Raw genomic sequence first — 19,594 nt, forward strand, 5'->3', positions numbered from 1 at the left:
TTTCAGCGGGAAAAATGCATTAATCTGTTCCTCAATGCTTCATATATTTCGATAATGTAGAAATGCTTAGCTGGAACGAAAAGGGGCTTATGAAATTTGTCAAATAATTTCATTTGGTCTTTTCAATCATGGAGTGCATACTGACTTTTACATAAAATGCTAACACAAAAGAAAAATATCATAGTGAGGAAGTAGTGGAGCATTACATTAAGACATGCATATTCTAGCATGTATTTAAAGTATTAATGTATTAACAACTGCTAGAGATTGAATGCATGCCTATTCAACTATCATTGTGTGCAACTTTGCACAATAAACTGCATTTTATTGCAATCTTAATCTTTTTTAGCTTCAGTTAAATATGCATTTGATGTGTATTGTATACTCCGCTGAGTCCAGTTATGTTTTAACAATTTTAGATTCCTTGCAGTTTGGTAGCTAGTTTCTTTGTCTGACTTCTCCATGCATTTGAATGCATGACATATCTCCTTATTAGATTCATTAGGTAATAATATCTTCTTCTATTTTAGTTCATCCACAGTCAAGACTTCAACTGCCTCTCTTTATTTATTGAAGCTACTGATACAGTAGTTTGTAAGCAATTCAAATCAGTACAATTTCAATTCTTTTAACTTCGCAATTTAATATCTCTGCTGTATGCACAGTGAGACCAATCTATTGAAGTTTTTTCTCTGTATTCTGAAATTGGTTGTGGAATTCTTTTCTGATTTAATCTTCGGCATAGTGTAAGAGCTGTTATGTTTTTCTTTTGTATTCTCTTTAATTAACTTATTAGATGCATCTTCTCATTAAATTTTGCAAAATAAATGTATTTTTAATTAAATTTCAGCGGTTTTTTAGGTTCCCGAGTTTTTCCCGAGTTTTATTTTTAAATCGCCGAGTTTTTCCCGATTAAACTTTTGGGGGGCTTGGCGAGTTTTCCAACTATGGCCATTGCTATATATTCATTTGAAAAGGGGTTCCCCTAAATAAGACATGCCAGAAAGGAGAGGCAATTGTGAAACCATGCATCCTTCATGCCATTGCACATCTTGAATCACAGCCAAAAATGATCCAAAGAAACTACAGATCTAGATCAAAGGATTTCCAAAATTGAATATAGAAACCACAACAGTACATTCTCCCAACCCTAGCTGTTATTTTTGTCAGCACTGTCCCAAACCAATACATACAGAAATTGCAAATAGTTATTTTTTCTTTGGTTCTATGAGAAATGACTAAATGCTGTTAAAAGGGCGGCGGCATTTATTTTTACAAATTATTGGTTTTTATACCATATATTGAGCAATTGTGCATTATTAACAAAGCAATTAACTGCATAGTTTTAGTTGTTCCTATCCAGATATGACTAAATGATATGAGCCGAGCATATATATTTTGGGATAATTGATGAGTAGAAATTTGAATTTTGAATGAAAAATACATATGATTATGTATCTGATTAGGATAGCAAACAACAATGACTTTCTAGTGCACTATGATCTATAAGCAAGAATATTGTCATCTATGTGTCCATTTTATAGCTTGCTTTTTTAATATTCTTCAATGCAAATGACTAAGTGAGAAAAGAATTGATATCATTTAATTTCATTCTTAAAAGGTTGCACAATGGAATGAATGTACCATAGACATTTAAGACAAACAATAGGGTAGATGTTACCTACGGTGCTACTTTAGGAAATGAACTTTTTTCCTCTTTTCATTTTTGTCTTTCTTGTACTGTTGATTTGTAGGCTAATGCAGGCCTCTTGGCTTCAGGACTTATGGGACTTTATATTGTTTTCCTTTGCTGGTCTGCTATCAGAAGGTACTTAGAACTTATTTTTAATTATTCTTCAATATAATTCTTTGTGGTCAGAAGTATCCTTTTCTACTAAAGAACTGTTTATACTTTTGGTTATATATCTTCAAGACCTCTCTTTCTAATTTGAGAAAGATTAATGCTTGTGATGTCCGTTATATGTTAACAGTGAGCCTATTACAGAAAAGTGCAATGTAAGGAAAGAAGCACCTTCAAAGGGAGATTGGATGACCATTGTTGTAAGGATTATGAACTTTTAAATTTGAAAATATTGATTTTTCTCACCTTTATCTAACGTTTCATAGTATTTTTGTATTATTATTATTTGTACATGCAGACATTTATGTATTTAGATTAACTTACAAGCATATATTAAGGTGTCTCTGTTAACGAACTTGGATCTGAGGTAGAGTTTTATTTTAGTTCTAATAATTTATTTACTGTGAAATCTTCTTATAAGAACCAGTTGCATATAATGTTTTTCTGATCTCAATGTTTTCTGTGATTCCGACCTAGTCTTCAACCAAATAGTATTGTTCTGAATCTTCAAGCAAATGATACTGATTTCTATTATATGTAACAGGTGAATATATATCATCAGACCGAAGGTAATAACATGTGTTGACTTGATGCTTTTCCATCGATCTTCTCTCTCAATATATATAGTATTGGAAAGAGTCATGTCTGATTGTATAGACATGACTCTACATGCCCTTTGGGCTCGTAGGGTCATGTCTATACAATGAATGACCCTTAACTAATCGTGTTTTAATTAATACAACATTAACATAGTCATTTGTTCTGATCGGCGATACCAAGACATATAATATTGATCACAATCAGTGATCCCGAATTACATCTGTCTGCCGTTGATGATAGTAGTCTGAACATCGACATGGTCAAGCGTTATGGATATTTAGACATCATGCAATCTGAATTATATCATGGATTATCAGCATATTAGTATTGATCAAATCAGATCGAATCAATTTATCCAATCACACCTTAACAAGGTTCTACACAATCTTGTCAACTAGGACCAATGCAATCCTAGGTTTTCATCTCTACCAATCAACATTAGGGCCACTTCAACAGTCTTTGGCATACATGCAAATGACATCCTACTCCAGGTTGGCAACATCCCACAACACTATTGGTTTCAAGAACTGAACAGATTCGTTACAAGGCCAAGCAACAACTTTTCAAGAACTGAACAGATTCGTTACAAGGCCAAGCAACAACTTTATGCATGACTGCTCCATATACCCTTGTCTAGCATTAAGACTGGCCTCTTGAGGATAAAGGGAACACACACCACCAATTTAAGGCACATAAACTTGGAACAGATCTGAAAACCCTTTCACAACACACTTCAACAGCATACACTATGGTTATTCAATCATCTTTGAATATGATAGATCAGTGTTTCCTTTTTCTGCCTATTAGACTGTCATTCACAGTCTCTTTAGGACTGTTGTAGTCTGTCTTATTCAAACCAATACTTGAAGCCTGCAACCTGGAGGAATCTAAGACAATGTTATTACAGACCTTCCCGAAAAAATTCAGCACATCAAAGGAACACACACCACAAATTGAAGGCATGTCAACTTGGAACAAGTCTGAAAGCCCTTTCACAACACACTTCAACATCATACGGTATGGCTATTCAATCAACTCTGAATATGATTAAACAATGTTTCCTTTTGCTGCCCATTAGGCTGTCATAGACTGTTTTTTGGATTGTCATAGTGTAACTTATTCAAACCAATACTTGAAGCCTTGCAACCTGGAGGAATCAAATACAACATCATTACAGGCCTTCCCACAAAAACTTAGCATTTTACACCTCACCAAATGGGAGAGATGTTTTTGTTTCTGTTTATGGAAACCCTAGGCAGGGTTTGAGACCGTTCTCACCAAAAATGCTCTAACTTATGCAAAACTCAATGAAATGGTTCCAAACAGAAAGAAAATGTTCTGTATTTCATAGCTTTATCATCCACATACCCGACATTGACCGTACAAGGTTGTACCAATCAGTACCAAACAAGTTTCTAGCTGTAAAATAGTAAAAGTCTGGAAATGGCAATCACTAGTTTGATCATAACTTTCACAAAGCATAATGAAAATCAGTCAAACTAAAAGAATTTGAAAGATAACAACATTCTCCCACTTCTTCAATTGGTTTGAGGCCAGTATCAATTTGTACCAGTCCGGACAATGCAAATTACAATCAGATTTCATAAAAGTTACAAGGAAAAAATAGTGAAAATGATTTATCTCTTTCATTCGATCTTCTCCCCCTTGGATTCGAGTTGGGAGCATATATTTATGCAATTGGAACCGTATCCAGTGTTCAACCACCCTTTAATCATTTTGTTGACAAACACATCCACTTGACAACTTTTGACAATGTTACTGACAACTTTTGTGTAACATTGACAACTTTTGCATTTTTGACATCTAATCACTCAAATCTTTTAATAATGCTCCCAAATGGCCCGCAGTGGTCTTGTATGACCTTATCGACTCAACCAAACCAAAAGAAACTAAGATTAGACAAATGACAATAATTTGGCTCAAATGGTGCATTCAGGATGCCCCTGCATCACTAGACCACCATCAACATGAAGCAAGGGGAGAGAATCTGCAAAGAGCAGTTCCATAGATACCAAATGCTTCCCATCAACACTCATAAGCTAGCAACCACAATCACCTTTTTCTCTATGACCTTTTAAAAACCATAAAGTTCTTCATGAAATGCTGCAGGTAGATTCAATCAAAGAATAGCCTGAGTGCTTAGTCTTCACCAGTGGTGATGGTGCATAGAAAAGGTAACACTTGTATGTGGCTAGATTATACAGAGCACAATAACCATACCATCAACGATAAGTTGCTAATCTCATTAATAGATGATTTTCCACATGAGCTACAAGGTTTTAGTATATTTTACCCAACTTGCTCTTCATTCTAGATACCATCTAATTGGAATTAGATATGGGGATGTGCAAAAGACAAGTTTGAGGACCGATGAGGATCTTCTTGAATTTTTTATGATACCCTTTGCTCTCACAAATGCAACATGTACATTTCAAAGTTTGATTTTACAAAAAAGTGTTGGTGTTTTTTATGAGATCTAAATATTTAGGTAAACATGTGAGGAACACTTGTGGCATGTGAATTAGGTTTTGGTCATTCTATAAAAGCATCATCCTTGTGATGAGCCATCCAAATGTGTTTTTAGGTTCTAGGTCATATTCTTTCATATGAATGAATGAAATTGGACTGTAATAAGGTCAAGGCCATGGTAAAATGGAAAGTTCCCAAGAACCTACAAGGTTTATTAGGGCTAATAGATTACTATGTTGATTTGTTAAAAATTATGGCAGCATAATAGGATCAATCATAGCCTTATTCAATGCCCTCCAATGGATTGAGGCAGCAACTAAGGCATTTGAGAAGCTGAAAGAAGCTATGTGCAACATGGTAGTTCTAGCTACATCAATTTTTTCTAAAATGGTAATTATAAAAAGTGATGCTTCAAGAAATAACATAGGAAGGTACTGTTGGCACACAAATTTTCATTTTGTTTTGAATGAATTTGTCTCAGTAGTCATGCTCCTTATGATCTTAGGTACTTGCAAATTTAAGTGAACATCATTTGCCCATTCTATAAGAATAGTTACTGCTGGTTTTACATATGCAGGATTAGATTCAATAAACAAGTGTCTAGCAATGTTTTAATGTGTGGTGGCTTTGAAAGTTCAACCCATTGGAGTGATTTCTAAGGATTGGCATGGAAACTAGGCACAAGAATCGTGAACCTTGGCTTTGAATTAAGTCATTTGGACATCATAGGAGTTATACTGATGAGATTTCAACTTTTCAATCAGAGTTATCCCGATGAGGAGTAAAACAACCTAAGGTAGGAATGAAGTCGGAGTAATATATACCGATGACATAATCTACAAAAGAAAGTAACATTATGGGCCAAACCTATATCGGCGAAATCCATCGGAGTAGCATACATTAGTGGCAAAGGGGAGTTTAACTTATGCCAATAGATGATGAAAATATCAGTGAAGCCTATATTGATGTTAACGTAAAGCATTGAATGAACTTATACTGATGAACACATTCAAGGAAAAGGATTAAGGACATAGATCTATTAGAGTAACTTACAATGATGATTGTCATCGGTATAATAAAAGCCATCGGTGAAAGCTCATTTAAGTTACACTGACCCCTTATAATGACATTAGTAAAGCATATGTTGATGTAATAACTAAGGAGAAAGGGGCATTGGTAGAACTAACACTGATGGATTCCATCGGAGTAACTAAAAGCATCGGAGACGATACCATGGAGTTATGTCGTTTCTCGATGACATTGTCGGAATATCCTATGGTGATGATGGGTATTAAGAACAAAGGATCGTGAAGAGATAGAGTAAGTTATAGAAATCAAATATTATGAGTTCATTGGGAGACCATACAATGATGAACCTATTGGAGGATGCTTTTCACACCATCACCCCATTGCAAATGGGGACCCCCTCTTTTTTCTTTAGCAAGTGGGAGTCTTTGTCTTAGATGGTTTTAGTTGGCAACATTTTTTCAAGTCTTCAAGTCTGGGGTGAGTTTGAGCAAGTTTGGGGCTCGTGTTTGTGTCAGCACTTTGGTGTCCCTTTGACTAATTTTCGTAGTCTAAGTCCAAGTGGAGAGTGAAATTTTAGTTAAGGAGAAGGTTTGCATGTTTGGGAAATGGGATGAAGTTTGTGAGAAAGCTACTTTGGTGGAAATTTGGCAAGTTTGGAATTTTCCACTCCTGTGGAAATTTGACAAGTTCGAAAGTTTCCACTCCTGTGTAAATTTGGCAAGTTTGGAATTTTCCACCCTGATGGAAATTTGGCAAGTTCGGAATTTTCCACTCTAGTGGAAATTGGCAAGTTCATTATTTTCCACTCCTCTTTTCCTCCCAAAAAATCTCAATACTTAGGCCTTTGCTTGGTGGCAACTCAAGCATTTCAATTTTGGAAGTTTTGAGGGAAAGAAATTGATAATATTTCCAAAGGATTTTCCACACTGGTGGAAATTTCGCAACTTCAAAATTTTCAATTTTCCACTCGGTGGAAATTTCGCATCTTCTGAAATTTCCCCAACCATCATCCCTTGGTAATTACCAAAGCCACCGTCTCCAAAAAAAAAAATTGAGAGAGAAAGTGACAAAAATTAGAAATAAAATATAAAAATACTAATAATATATGGCATTGGATTGTGATGAGATTAAAATTCACTTCAACTTTGCAAAATTGTTGGTCTTAATTGGGATGAATTTTGATGTGATTTCATTTTCAGATTTTTCATAAGCTTAATGTTCTTTGTTTTGGCAAGGTGAATTCAAGAAGGAGAAGTTAGAGGGCAAGGTGGTGATCAAGGCCTCAAAACTTCAAGTGGATACTACTAGGAGATGGCTCAATCCCAACGACTTAAGTGAGAAGGAAGGATTCATGGTCAAGCTATCAACCCGCAAAGTCAGATTGAGATTAAGAAGAAATTCAGGAAAGCACCAAGGATCCAACTACATGAGAACATGTTCAAGGAAATTCAAGAAAGATCAAGTTCAAAAGTTCACAAAGATGCAAGCGATTCAAGTCGATTCCATGAGAAAATTTAAAAGGATGACGAGGAGGCAATTGTTTGTCTTCAACTAGAAAATTCTAGTTTCAAGAACACTTAATCACAATGTGCCAAGTGTCCTATATTCTCATTGGTTTGAAAAATCATTGTAATTTTCTTATTGGCCCATGAATTGGTGTCTTAATGTAATTAGTTGCAAATTTGGCAACCCTAATTGGGGGTTGTGGGAAGAAATCTCGGCTCCTGATCTTGAATCGATCTTGGCCCTTCGTTGTAATGGAACGACTATAAAAGGCTAAGGCCTTCTCATTTGTAAATTATTAGTCTTAGGGGAAGAACTTTTAGATTAGCTTAGAGATTGAAGGTAGTAGAGAGCTAGAGTAGAGTAGGCTACCTAAGGGAGAGACTTGATGAAGTTGTTGCTAAGATGATTGTCAAAGTAATTTATAATTCATTGTTGGTTCTTCATGGTGAATTACTTGTTATTGCTTTGGAGTGTTGCATGGTTTCCCCAATCTTTCACTTGGAGTAGGTTTCTTTTCATGTTGAAGTAGTTTAGTTGAATGGAAGTTATTGTGGATGTTTTCTTGTTAGACTCGAACAAATTCAGGCCTCTAGCCTCTTGCCGATGGTAAGAGTGCCTTGCGTTGTAAGTCGATGAAAACACTTAAACTTCAATTGATGTTCGATCTTTAGTTGGCATCCAGATGATGGTATTGGAGAGAGGATATTGATGTAAAAATCATTCATGTATTCCATAGAAGCTTGCACTAGGTGGGTGGAGCCACTAGTGAGATTACACCTAGTATAGTCCAAGCAATCCACGATTCCTTGCATTTCTAGTTATAGATAGAAGTAGTAGAATAGGTTGAGTTTAATTTGAAGTGGTTGTTTGAACTTTGAAGATTAAAATCATATGTTGAAGATTGGAGAGAGGATATTGATGTAAAAATCATTCATGTATTCCATAGAAGCTTGCACTAGATGGGTGGAGCCACTGGTGAGATTACACCTAGTAGAGTCCAAGCAAGAAGTTAAGTTTAATTTGAAGTGGTTGTTTGAACTTTGAAGATTAAAATCATATTTTGCTTGCACATGTAGAGCCAAATCTTTAGCAGTGCAAGAGTTGATATCCATTGAATGAATAGCACAAGGCCCTTTGTGATAACCAACATTTCACATCATAAAATTGAGTGAAGTCCACGATTAAGAAGTAACCTTGAAGTCATTTCATGATCTTACTTTGCAAGCTTAGCATGAGAGATGACCTTATATCAAGAGAGGATTGAGTGTTTAGAGTTTCTCCTTAAAACGTTAAGTATTTGATTTTGCATGTTTTAGTGGAACAAAACTCACATCAATAGGACTTTATGTAATAGAGGAACTAATTTTGAGTTATCCCCATACTTGAAAGGGTCATCAAGTTGACTTGGCCGATAGAAAGGAAAAAAGACGACAGTGTATGTCACACTGATGGGCAAAGTGAAGAAAGATGCAAAGTCATATTAGTTGAACTTATATCGATATGAAAAAACAGATTGGAGAAAGTTATATCGATATGAAAAAACAGACCAGAGAAAGTAATATCGATAGAAATTCATTAGAGCAACATTTCACAATGGCCTGACAACTAAGTGGTTAGGCCAACCTCCAACGGACATATCGGTATTACCTATGCCGGCAACATATATAGAATAACTTAATAAGGTTTCAGAATAACAAAGACGTTACAACAATGAGGAGTAAAGTACATTGGAAGACGTTATGCCGATGAGTGATCATTTTGTCATGTTACAAGATTATAGTGCACTATCATTCTATAAAAGGTTAGAAATGACGGCGTACTAACTGGTTAATGTGACTAATGAGAAATTCACAAAATGACACTTGTAATGAACGGTCAAAGGGAATGACAATTGCCATACCCAAACAGAATAGGTAATCTTAGATTATCAAAGGTATTATGGATTCCCATGATAACATCCATGTTTGAAGGCAGAAAATCATGTAGAATCCAAGGCAATTAAATGACATTAATTACTTGAAGACATTTCAAGTGTATAACCGATTTCCATTGTCCGGAGTTGATTGGATGTACATCTATGAGCATTTAGAGAAATTTGTTATAAATGAACCAAGAGAAAATGCACAGTATGCCAAGTTATTAAGTTTTTCAAATTATAACAGCGATCATGGGTCTCCCTACAAATAATGACTTTTTGAATGAGAATCCTTAGCTAGTTCAACAACCAAATTTAATTGAGGCTAAGAGGACCAGTTGGATGTTATTAATAGTCTATACTCTGCTGCCTAGGACTTGTAGAAGAAATATGTGGGATACAAGATTGATATGCTCGAGCTTAAAGCCGAAGAGGATAGAGTCGAGGTAAAAAATGCAATGTTGGATTTGCAACTTGATAACCATGAGTAGTGAGATGAAGTGCTGGAACTCCATGAGCTGATTCACATCAACAGGGTATGGGTCATATGTGAAAATGTGGAACTAGTTTTCTTTTTGTATGATTGAGTAATCGTATTGTATAAATCTAGTTTTGATGAACGACTGCAGACACTGATGGGTCGAACCAGAGGGCGCTACATCACATATGAAGAAGAGGAACAAGTTGGAAATAATTGCTAAAGACACCATCCATGATGCAAACACATACTAGTGAAAGAGCTTCTTTGAACACATCCAAAAATGTGACTCTCTAGGGATATTGATCTCTATTGTTTACGTTGTCATTTATAATGTTTTTTCAGTCTGGTGTCATATTATGTATTGTGATGTAATAGGTCAATTAGTTAGTAATTAGGAAAAGATGCATCTTTGGATGAAGGGGTATTGCCCTTTCATATTGAAAATTGAACCCTCTTCTATATAAGGAGAATCTTTTGTCTAGATAGATATACAAAATAGAATCACCAATACAACTTTATATATGCAATACATTATTGGTTTGTTCTCTAGAAGTACACAGCTGGGGAAGAACAATTACACAATTTGTATTCAGTTGGATTTTATGATGCTTATTTCAATATAATTCCAGCTGTCCTTTCATTCCTATTGATGTAACTGTTAGCATGAATGCTGATGGTATTCCTTTGGGGGAGTATCCTAAGCATTGCTAGAACACTTGGGGAGATTGTTAGTATGATTGACATGTTGCATTCATGACCGAGTTTGTCATTGATGTTAACATATCATTGTTTCTGTCAAGACTGACAGAGGAGCAAATAGCGAATGAGGTCGTATGAACGAAATATTGATGATCATGTCACGCGCAGTTAAGGATGTGTTCTACATTGTGTCTTGATGAAGTGGTTAAGTGTGCATGAAGAAAGTCAGAGACATGCAAAAGATATGCCTGATTTACAAAGGACAGTATAAAGAGAGTATCTGAGAAGTAGTCTCTGGTGATTGGATTGTATCTCCTAGCAGAGATAGAACTGTGATGAGCGCAATTCGACAATGATAGAAGACAGCCTGATGATGACGTCAATGAGTGCGCAAGGTCAAAGGTCGCACGTGAGTTGTAAAGACTGTGAACCGACAGTAATTTGTAATTGTGAAAAGATGTAAAGTCTTGTAATATCTTAATGAGGTCCTATTATAATTAATTGGGATAGTCTCAAGGCCGACTTAAGGAATTATTTTGAGGATATGGTATAAAGGAAGGACATTTTCCTTGATTGTAATGTAATTCACGAGTGATATGCAAAGTATTTGATAAATGCAAGTAAGCGATCCAAGGGATTATTGGATGCGAAGTTTGTGATTTGGTATTAAGATCAAAAGAGGTTTGGTCCGGTCAGAGGATAGAGAAGGAGCTATACATTTCTATTATTCTGCAAGGGATAATACAGAGATTAGTTGGACAGTGGGTCCATTTGCCTTCTACAACTCCTAATAGGGTTGGCACAACTTCTAACATGGTTGGAATCTCTTAACAGGGATTCAAAGTCTCCTAACAGGGACTAATATGTATTGAATGTATTTCATTGGATCCTAACAAAGTCCATCCTCTTACAAGGAACTTTTATATTAGTACATCATTTTGTGGGTACCATCCCCACCGGGGTTTTCCCTCTGATCAAGGGTTTCCCTAGTTAACATATTTGGTGTTATTGTGTACGAGTATCTTCTTATGGTTGCTGATTACATTGTTTACATGCTTAAGAAATAATAAAGTTGTTAAGTGTTTTAATAGTTGGATAACTGATTTACCCTCCCCCCCCAACTCTTAGTTATCTTGGTGGACTTTACTTTCTAACAGTTGCATCTCTCATTTAATTTGATCAGTTCTGTCTGATATCTGTTTCATTGCAAATAGATGCTTCAATGCGCTATCTTATGACATGGTGATTTGAATCAATTTCAGTTTGATTATCAGTTTGTAGATTAGTTGTCAAGATTTCATTGTCTTAGTGGTCTTTCATAAAGAAGTTAAAATCCATAAGACTAACTGTAAAAATGCATTTAAATTATTATGCAATGCCTTTGAAATGATGGTCTTGCTGAGGAAGTGAGTTATTAAAACTGTCTCATAGAGTTTGGTAATATTCTACAAAGTATAAAGGTACTGGTCTCATACTGATCTAAGGTGGTCTAATCAAGTATTTCCAGGGCAATCCTAATCAAGAATTATATTTACATTTTACAATTCACTTATACAACTAAGAAATCATTTACTCAAGAATATTTTCTCGTAAACAATCAATTCAAAGATTTCACAAGTTATTTAATTTTTGTGTGAATCACAATTAGATCTACCTCAAGAGTAATTGCCATCTTGAGAGATCATCAAGCTTATATCTACTATAAAAGGCCTTAGACCTATTACTTGTGTCTGGCAGAGCCAAAAGTTTAGGGGAAATTTTATCAGTGATCATTCCTATTCGTTGGCCAGAACTGATTGAGGAATCCACATAAAAGGAAGTGGCAAACCTTTTGGATTTCCAATCCATGGTTTCGGTAACCAACAGGTACAAAAATGTACTCATGCAAGAAAGAATATCCCTTGCATTCAAGAGTCACAACCCAACAATAAGAATGTTCAAGCCCATTTATGAGCAGAAATGATTGCTGCTCTTCATGCAATCAGACGATGGATGCTATATATGATGGATAGACATTTTAAGGTGAATATGGGTCGCAATATTCTTGAATACTTGTTGGAACAAAGGTTGTAATTTTGGTCATTGATTACAAATCCCCACCCCTCATTTGAAAGGGATGTTGTTGGAGGATGACCTATTGTTCATTGTTTTGTTTTTCATGGTGATCTATTGTGATCTTGTTTGAAGTATTGCATGGTGATCTACATTCCTCACTTACAATTGATTTCATCTCAATTTGTTTAAACAAATTTTTCTTTAAGTAATTTAGTTGGATGAAAGAAATCATGAATGTTTACTTGCTAGACTCAAACATAAAACTAGGCCACTAGCCTCTTACTGATTATAAGTGTGTCGTGTGTGGTTAGCTAGTGATTGAATGCACATAACTTTAATTGATATTCATCTTTAGTTTGCATCCATTGATGGGGTTGAAGAGGAGCTATTGATTTGAAAGCCATTTGGAAATAATTTAGAAACTTGCACTAGGTGGGTGGAGTTGTTGACAAGATTGCATCTAGTAGAGTCCAATTTCATTCATACTTTTTTGCATCCATAGGCATAAGTAGGAGTAGATTAGATCCACAAGTTTATGTTTAAATTGCATTTCATAAGCTGGATGTGGAGAAATATATTCCTTGACAAGTCCTAGTGAACAGCATAAGTCCCCTTAGTGATCCAGAAAATCATATCATTTCAATTGAGTGAGTATTCACAATAGAAGGAACCTTGAAGTCACCTTGTAATCTTACTTTGCAAGCTTACTCATATCAACTGGTAGTAATTACCATTCCTGTTCTCAATTTGAGTCGAGCCTTTGGCATTTGTAGAAAATTAGAGATAAATTAATTAATCTTTTGGCCAAGTATAGGACATAGAATCCTCTTATGTCATTTCCCTTTCATTTTATTTGGGCTTTTGTCAAACTTTTCGAAATAGTTTTCCATGATGATGCATTACCATACCTAGCCTTCTCCAGCTTCAACATCCATGGCATTTCCCATTTGAATATATTTCCTTGGATTTTTAGGTACTTCTAGGTATTTCCATTTCCTTCTTGTATTTTCTCCATCACCTCCAAAAGGGGGACTCAATGGAACCAAGGAGCACTTTGAAATGTCAGGCTGGAACAAGATACTTGAATTTCTTAAAGCTGACATAAAATTTATCATATTATTGTTGCAGACTTTTGTTTAAAAAACGTGGTCAGCAAATCGGGAAGTTCGAGTTATTAATAGCATAGATGTGCCACATTTGTCTTCGATTGCAGCAGTGGGAATAACAGTTTTGAGGTTTCTTGGCAGCTGATTAGATTTGGCTTTTTGTTCACATAACAAAAGATTTTGTGATAATAACATTTTATGAATTTTAATTTTCTTGTCTTTTTCTGAGTTTTGATACCAAGCATTGGTGCATATTTATTTTCTTCAACTTATTAATTGCTTTCTTGCTTTACTGGGTGGCTAGGATTAGCTTACATAGGTAGGTATCTAATTGCATAGGTGTTATCTTCCTTGCACAATACTGGGATTTTTCATGGGGAGGTAATATGCCTATGTTATCAAATCAGCTGACAAATGTAGCATTTCCATGTACAAAGTATTAAACTTGGGTATGGATTTGAATTGACTGTGTTAAGGTTCAGATTTTTGGCATCTGAAACATTTTGAATTGGCAACAAACAAGCTTGCAAAATTCCAGGCCTGATATGGCATTTGAAAATTGTCACTGGGTGATTGTTTCGAGTCTTTGACTTTTTGGCCTTCAAAAAAATCCAAATGACCTTTAATTATATAGGAACAAAAACAAAAAAATCTCTAATTTCACCATTGGAAAAGATTGATTGTTGTTGCAAGAAAAGCTCATGCATATGCTGCTCAATTAACATAGCATTTAGCAACAAATTTCTGCCATCTTGTTGCCTGAACCAGATTCAACAGTCATGAAGTGGATATTCCATATTTGATATTTCTGCTGCTTGATTTGAGCCACCCAACCATGACTCAAGGATCACATTCATCTAATTCACACAAGTTTAAGCATATATGGTAGATATTGTAATTTATAATTTATTTATAGTAGAATATTTTGTTTTTATATGTCATTGTATAGATTATTATTTTTTAATGGAGGAATGCAAGGACTTTTATCCTAGCTAGCACTAGGTAAGGCCACAACTGGATGCACAAGGGTCCAAATTCACAAACATTGTAGCCCAACAGGGCAATAGAGACTGGGCACACCAGTCCAATGAGGGAAAGGAGCATACACATCAATGCTTGCTAAATCAACAAACATGAATGGCAGCAGCATCAACACCAAGGTTCAAAACCAAGAGCATGTTGGATTATTGAAGGCACAGGCTTGCGATCACAATGGCCTTGCAGGGGTTTGAACCTCAATGGCCACAACACCACCACCACAGAACCATCACACTATGGGATAAACACCACTGTATAGATTATTATAATGTTATAGTTAAAATTGTATTTAAATATGTATATTTATCATTTAATTAAATATATTGCTTCATAGACTAGTAATTTTAATCTATTAACATTTTAGCACATTACTTTTATTTATTCATATTACATTCTTTATAAGTTATTAGATATTTAAGAACTAAAAATGATTTTGTATGGCCATACACATAACATATCCAAACCCAATTTTTATCCCGTCTTGGAACATTGCATTTATGCATTCTTGCCTGATTTCAATTTGGATTTGGCAATCAAGTAATATTCACTTAATAAAAGTGATTGCACTTTCCTAGTTTGATGAAGACTCGTACTACACGTGTTCTACCTCTATTATCCCACGTTGGCCGAACATTCACATCTCTTCACAAGTTCAATCCATTGTACTCATCTTGTACATTTGCAATTGCATCCTCATTCTAATGGAATTGTTGTTTGTTGCATCTTTAATCCTCAAATTTCATGTGCAATTTGGCTTTTGTGGCTTCTTTGTGTCATCAGAATTATAAGTTTGTTCACCCCATTGACATATTTTACATAGAATCAAAGTGATCCATATACCATTCCACAATAGTAAACCAAGTTTGATGTTTTCACTAAGGGAAGAAAAAACATGATAACCTTCCCCTTGGAAACACTCATGATTGTCACTATGAGAAAGACCCCGAAGCTCCATTTTCACAACGAAAGAGTCACCAGAACAGCCCATTTAATAAATGATCCAATGGATGGAGGAAAATCTACGCCATCAGTTTTTTTTGGAATCACACCTAGCTCCAACCATTTTTAATCCCTATTAATGACAAATAAAAAATGGGATCTATGTACTTTGCTATTTAATTAATGACAAATAAAAAAATGGTTAATAGTCTTATGAGCTTGACTTGGATATCTCGAAACTACATATATTAGGGTATAGAAGTTGACAAAGAATATGGCTATGCAGGATAGGTAGCCCATGTAAGTTGATTGAAATTCTCAGCATTGCAATTTTCTTTTCTTTTTGGGGCTTACCACATTGAAGGGTAGGACGCATGTTCAGATTAGGGTTGATGTTTTCATAGTAATGTAGTTTTCCATGAAAAGTGTTTACTAGCCCTTAGTATTTCATATGCAAGATTCCAATCATTTTGCCTGTGGAGATGTATTTGTTGCATTGTTATGCATATATTACATGCCAAATTAAGAATCTGGCATACATATTGTAGGCATGTTATCTGTATTTCTTTGAGGATATTATGCCACTAATAATTTTCAATCTTGATAACATTTGACTAATTAAATTTTACAATTTAAGAGTTTTATCTTTGCTATATGCAGAGCTTTGTAATTGCTGTTTTTGCAATTGCCATGGCAGCATTTTCAACTGGAATCCGATCAAGATATTTTCGAGTAAGACTGTTTTTTCCTTGGAAATTTAATAAATCCTATGTTTACTATTGAGATATAAACATTGTAATAATAAGAGGAGTTGAATATTTGCTGTTGGTCCCAAATTGATTTTAATGGTTTTGCATACCTGACAGTTCCGCAAGAGTGATTCTCTTTCAGATGACGATGTACCATACGACTACGGATTCTTCCATTTTGTTTTCTCAATGGGATCTATGTACTTTGCTATGTTGTTTGTGGGCTGGAACTTGCACCAAACAATGGAAAAGTATCTATCAACCATGCACCCTATTATGATAGCTTTATTTGAACTCCCATGTAAATTGTATACATCTCATAATTTACAAGAAGATTACCAGATAAATTATAGTATGTATAGATTCTAAATGCTTTCATCTTTTTATATTTATAGAGGCTGGCATTTGAAAGGATGATCGAAGTGATGTAATGCCATATTAAATGCTTGTAGTTTTCTCTCAGGTGGAGTATAGATGTTGGTTGGGCTAGCACATGGGTGAAGATTGTGAATGAATGGTTGGCTGCAAGTCTATATAGTAAGTTTATTTTGATCCCTCTACAATTTTTTTTGTCAACAGTTCCTTACGTGGTCAAGAAAGTACCTGTTGGCATCCTGCTTTATAGTACTTATTAGATCAATACTTTAACCAAATTTGCTTAATGTAATGACCACAAGTGTCAATTTCTAGTGGAGAGTATCTGAACTGCCATCTAAGCCAATATTGTTTTTCTTATGGAAATGTTTTGGTCTGTAGTCTGGATGCAGATCTCACCGTATCTACACAACTATGGCAGTTCGGAAAGCAATGTCTGAGTGCAAATAATGCATTTTGCTGCTAAACTTCAATATCAAAACATTCTTCAAGAGAGATGTACTTGCGACCTAACTTCCTAATGAACATTTGGAGACAAGGGATGTGATATAACTGACTATACCTTGACAAATTTACAACCATAATTTTCATTGTAATATATCACCAATTCATTATTCTTTATGTATATATCAATTTCTTTTTCATTAAAAACTTTGCTCCATAAATTTTGGGATATATTTTGACAGCTAGATACTTTATTGCATCGAACAGCTACAAAATCGCTTTACAAATATCTAAGCTGGGAGATGTTATATGCTTCATGGTTTCAATCATATGTAACGTGGAACAAACAAATACAAATGTCTGAATTTTCCTATTTGACAAGACCTGTTGGTCTTGGGCTTCCAATTGTTCATAGAAAAATTCCACATCAGTTTCAGGAGAATTGAAGAGGATGCTTTGATACACAAAAACCCACTTTAATTATCCGCTGAACATCCAGCATTAACCAGGAATAAAATCAAAATTACATATTAGAGATCATCTTTTTTGATATTTCATATCAATATGGATCAACAGACTTGAAAATATTATTCACTTTCCTTACATAAATTGTCATATATAATGTGATCATATGAATCGCTACCAACATGTTTTCAGATGTTTATAAAGCGTTTACAGCAGAGAAATTAAAAAAGCATTTGATTTTGTGAAACAAAAATCTTGTAATAGTGGTATGAGGAGATTTTTAAAATGATCTACTTCTTGGCTAAGAGCAAAATGCTCCTCCGTCATTTTCATGGGAAATGGCCGATGAATCTTCTAAGCTTCCGATGAAACATTCAAAGGCAGAGAAAATCATGTTGCTGGCTATCCTCCATTCAAAATGTATAAAAAAAAAATCAAACTTTCTTTTTTCAGATTTCTCAAAATACAGTGATTTTTATTTTTATTTAAAAAAAAATTATTTTATCTTCTTTCCACCATGAAATATGCAGACCATGAAGAACAAATGTTGAAAATTTATCTATTGTATTTTTCATTTTTTTTTGAAATTTGGTCAATCGTGCATTTTCGTATAGTGTAGATCTCTCGCTTTCCCTTCAGATCGAGATCTCCTTCAAATCAAGTTTATTTTCGGATCAAGATCTCCTTCAGATTGAGTTGCCCTTTGAATCAAGTTATCCTTCGGGTCAAGTTCTCCTTCGAGTCAAGTTTCCCTTCAGATCGAGATCCCCTTCGAACTGAGTTTTCCTTCAGATTGAGATTCCCCTTTGGATCAAGTTCTCCTTTGGGTCAAGATACCTTTCAAACCAATATTCCCAATGGATCGAGATCCCCTAAGACAGAGATTGCCTTCAGTCAGACCAAGATCATCTCGGGAACATTACAGTGGTATTAGAGCTATCGATCTTGCTAGCCTGTTGGGTATTGAGTTCAAATCATGGTGGAGTGAAGGGTTGGTTGATGTATTGAGAGAGCTAAGAAGAAGTCAACAAAGGCTCCACGAATAGGCGAAAAAAACACTCAATCTCTTGATATGCACAAGGCCATTAGTGACAACATTCATTCCTAGGGCAGAGTGGTGGAAAATGCGAACTCCCACATTGGTTGAGACACTGAAGAAAATCAAGCAAGATTGGGTGATTTGTGGATGGGGGAGAGACATATCTCTAAATGATTATATAGAATTGCGAATGAAATATCCATCATCTCAGCACAATAAGCTCTTCAACGAAGGTCTAAAGTGAGAGTTTGATAAGTGGCTACAGGATGAAGTCATATAGATGAGGAAAATGAAGTCACATGAGGATTTGCAAGAATTTGTTGCTATGCCTACTAGCGAAGAGTACGTGGAACTTCAAGATGATGAAAATGGTGAAAAAAATGCCTACACTAATTTCATCAAACCAACACTCGTCGATCAACTTGATGGAAATTCTCTGTCAACAGTTGTTCAACTACATGAAGATGCTATGAATGATTCCTTGCATGAGCAACTAGAATTGGTTGAATATGGAGTTTATTCTTCAGTTGTGCCCAAGTCGTAGATGATTGCAATTTCTCCATGTAATGGGCCTCCTCAAAAAAACAATAGGACCTACATAGGCTACGAGATTCCTAAGGAGGTAGATGATTACATGAAGATTATGGATATGGACATTGATGTAGTTTATGACTGGCTTCTTTGGGATCCTGATAACTTTGAACATGAAAACGTAGCAAAAAAAAAATTTGACAGGAATGTTGATATTAAAATAAAGCAATAGAAGCTAGAGTCACTCTTCATCAGTATGATGTTAGTGCCAC

General features: G+C 35.1%; 1 protein-coding gene across 7 annotated transcripts in view; it reads left to right on the plus strand.

Annotated features, from left to right (window-relative positions):
- Nucleotides 1–17,660, plus strand: part of LOC149577453 (uncharacterized) — a 45,269-nt gene extending 27,609 nt beyond the window's left edge. For 2 of the 7 annotated variants that reach the window (XR_016363496.1, XR_016363503.1), the window contains 6 exons: nt 1,755–1,828; nt 1,992–2,061; nt 16,380–16,451; nt 16,586–16,719; nt 16,921–17,005; nt 17,225–17,660. Coding sequence is in view for 4 of the 7 variants with exons in the window: in XM_089823864.1 (XP_089679990.1) it covers nt 1,755–1,828; nt 1,992–2,061; nt 16,380–16,451; nt 16,586–16,719; nt 16,932–17,005; nt 17,225–17,283 (483 nt within the window). In the remaining 3 variants the exon portion in view is untranslated. The remainder of the gene's footprint in view (nt 1–1,754; nt 1,829–1,991; nt 2,062–16,379; nt 16,452–16,585; nt 16,720–16,920; nt 17,006–17,224) is intronic. The other 5 variants (XM_089823864.1, XM_089823868.1, XR_016363501.1 and 2 more) reach the window with 4 other exon arrangements.
- Nucleotides 17,661–19,594: the final 1,934 nt, after the last annotated feature.

Source organism: Cupressus sempervirens, chromosome 1 (genome assembly GCF_028749045.1).
Source record: "Cupressus sempervirens isolate cs-2001-9-10 chromosome 1, ASM2874904v1, whole genome shotgun sequence".
Lineage (NCBI taxonomy): Eukaryota > Viridiplantae > Streptophyta > Pinopsida > Cupressales > Cupressaceae > Cupressus > Cupressus sempervirens.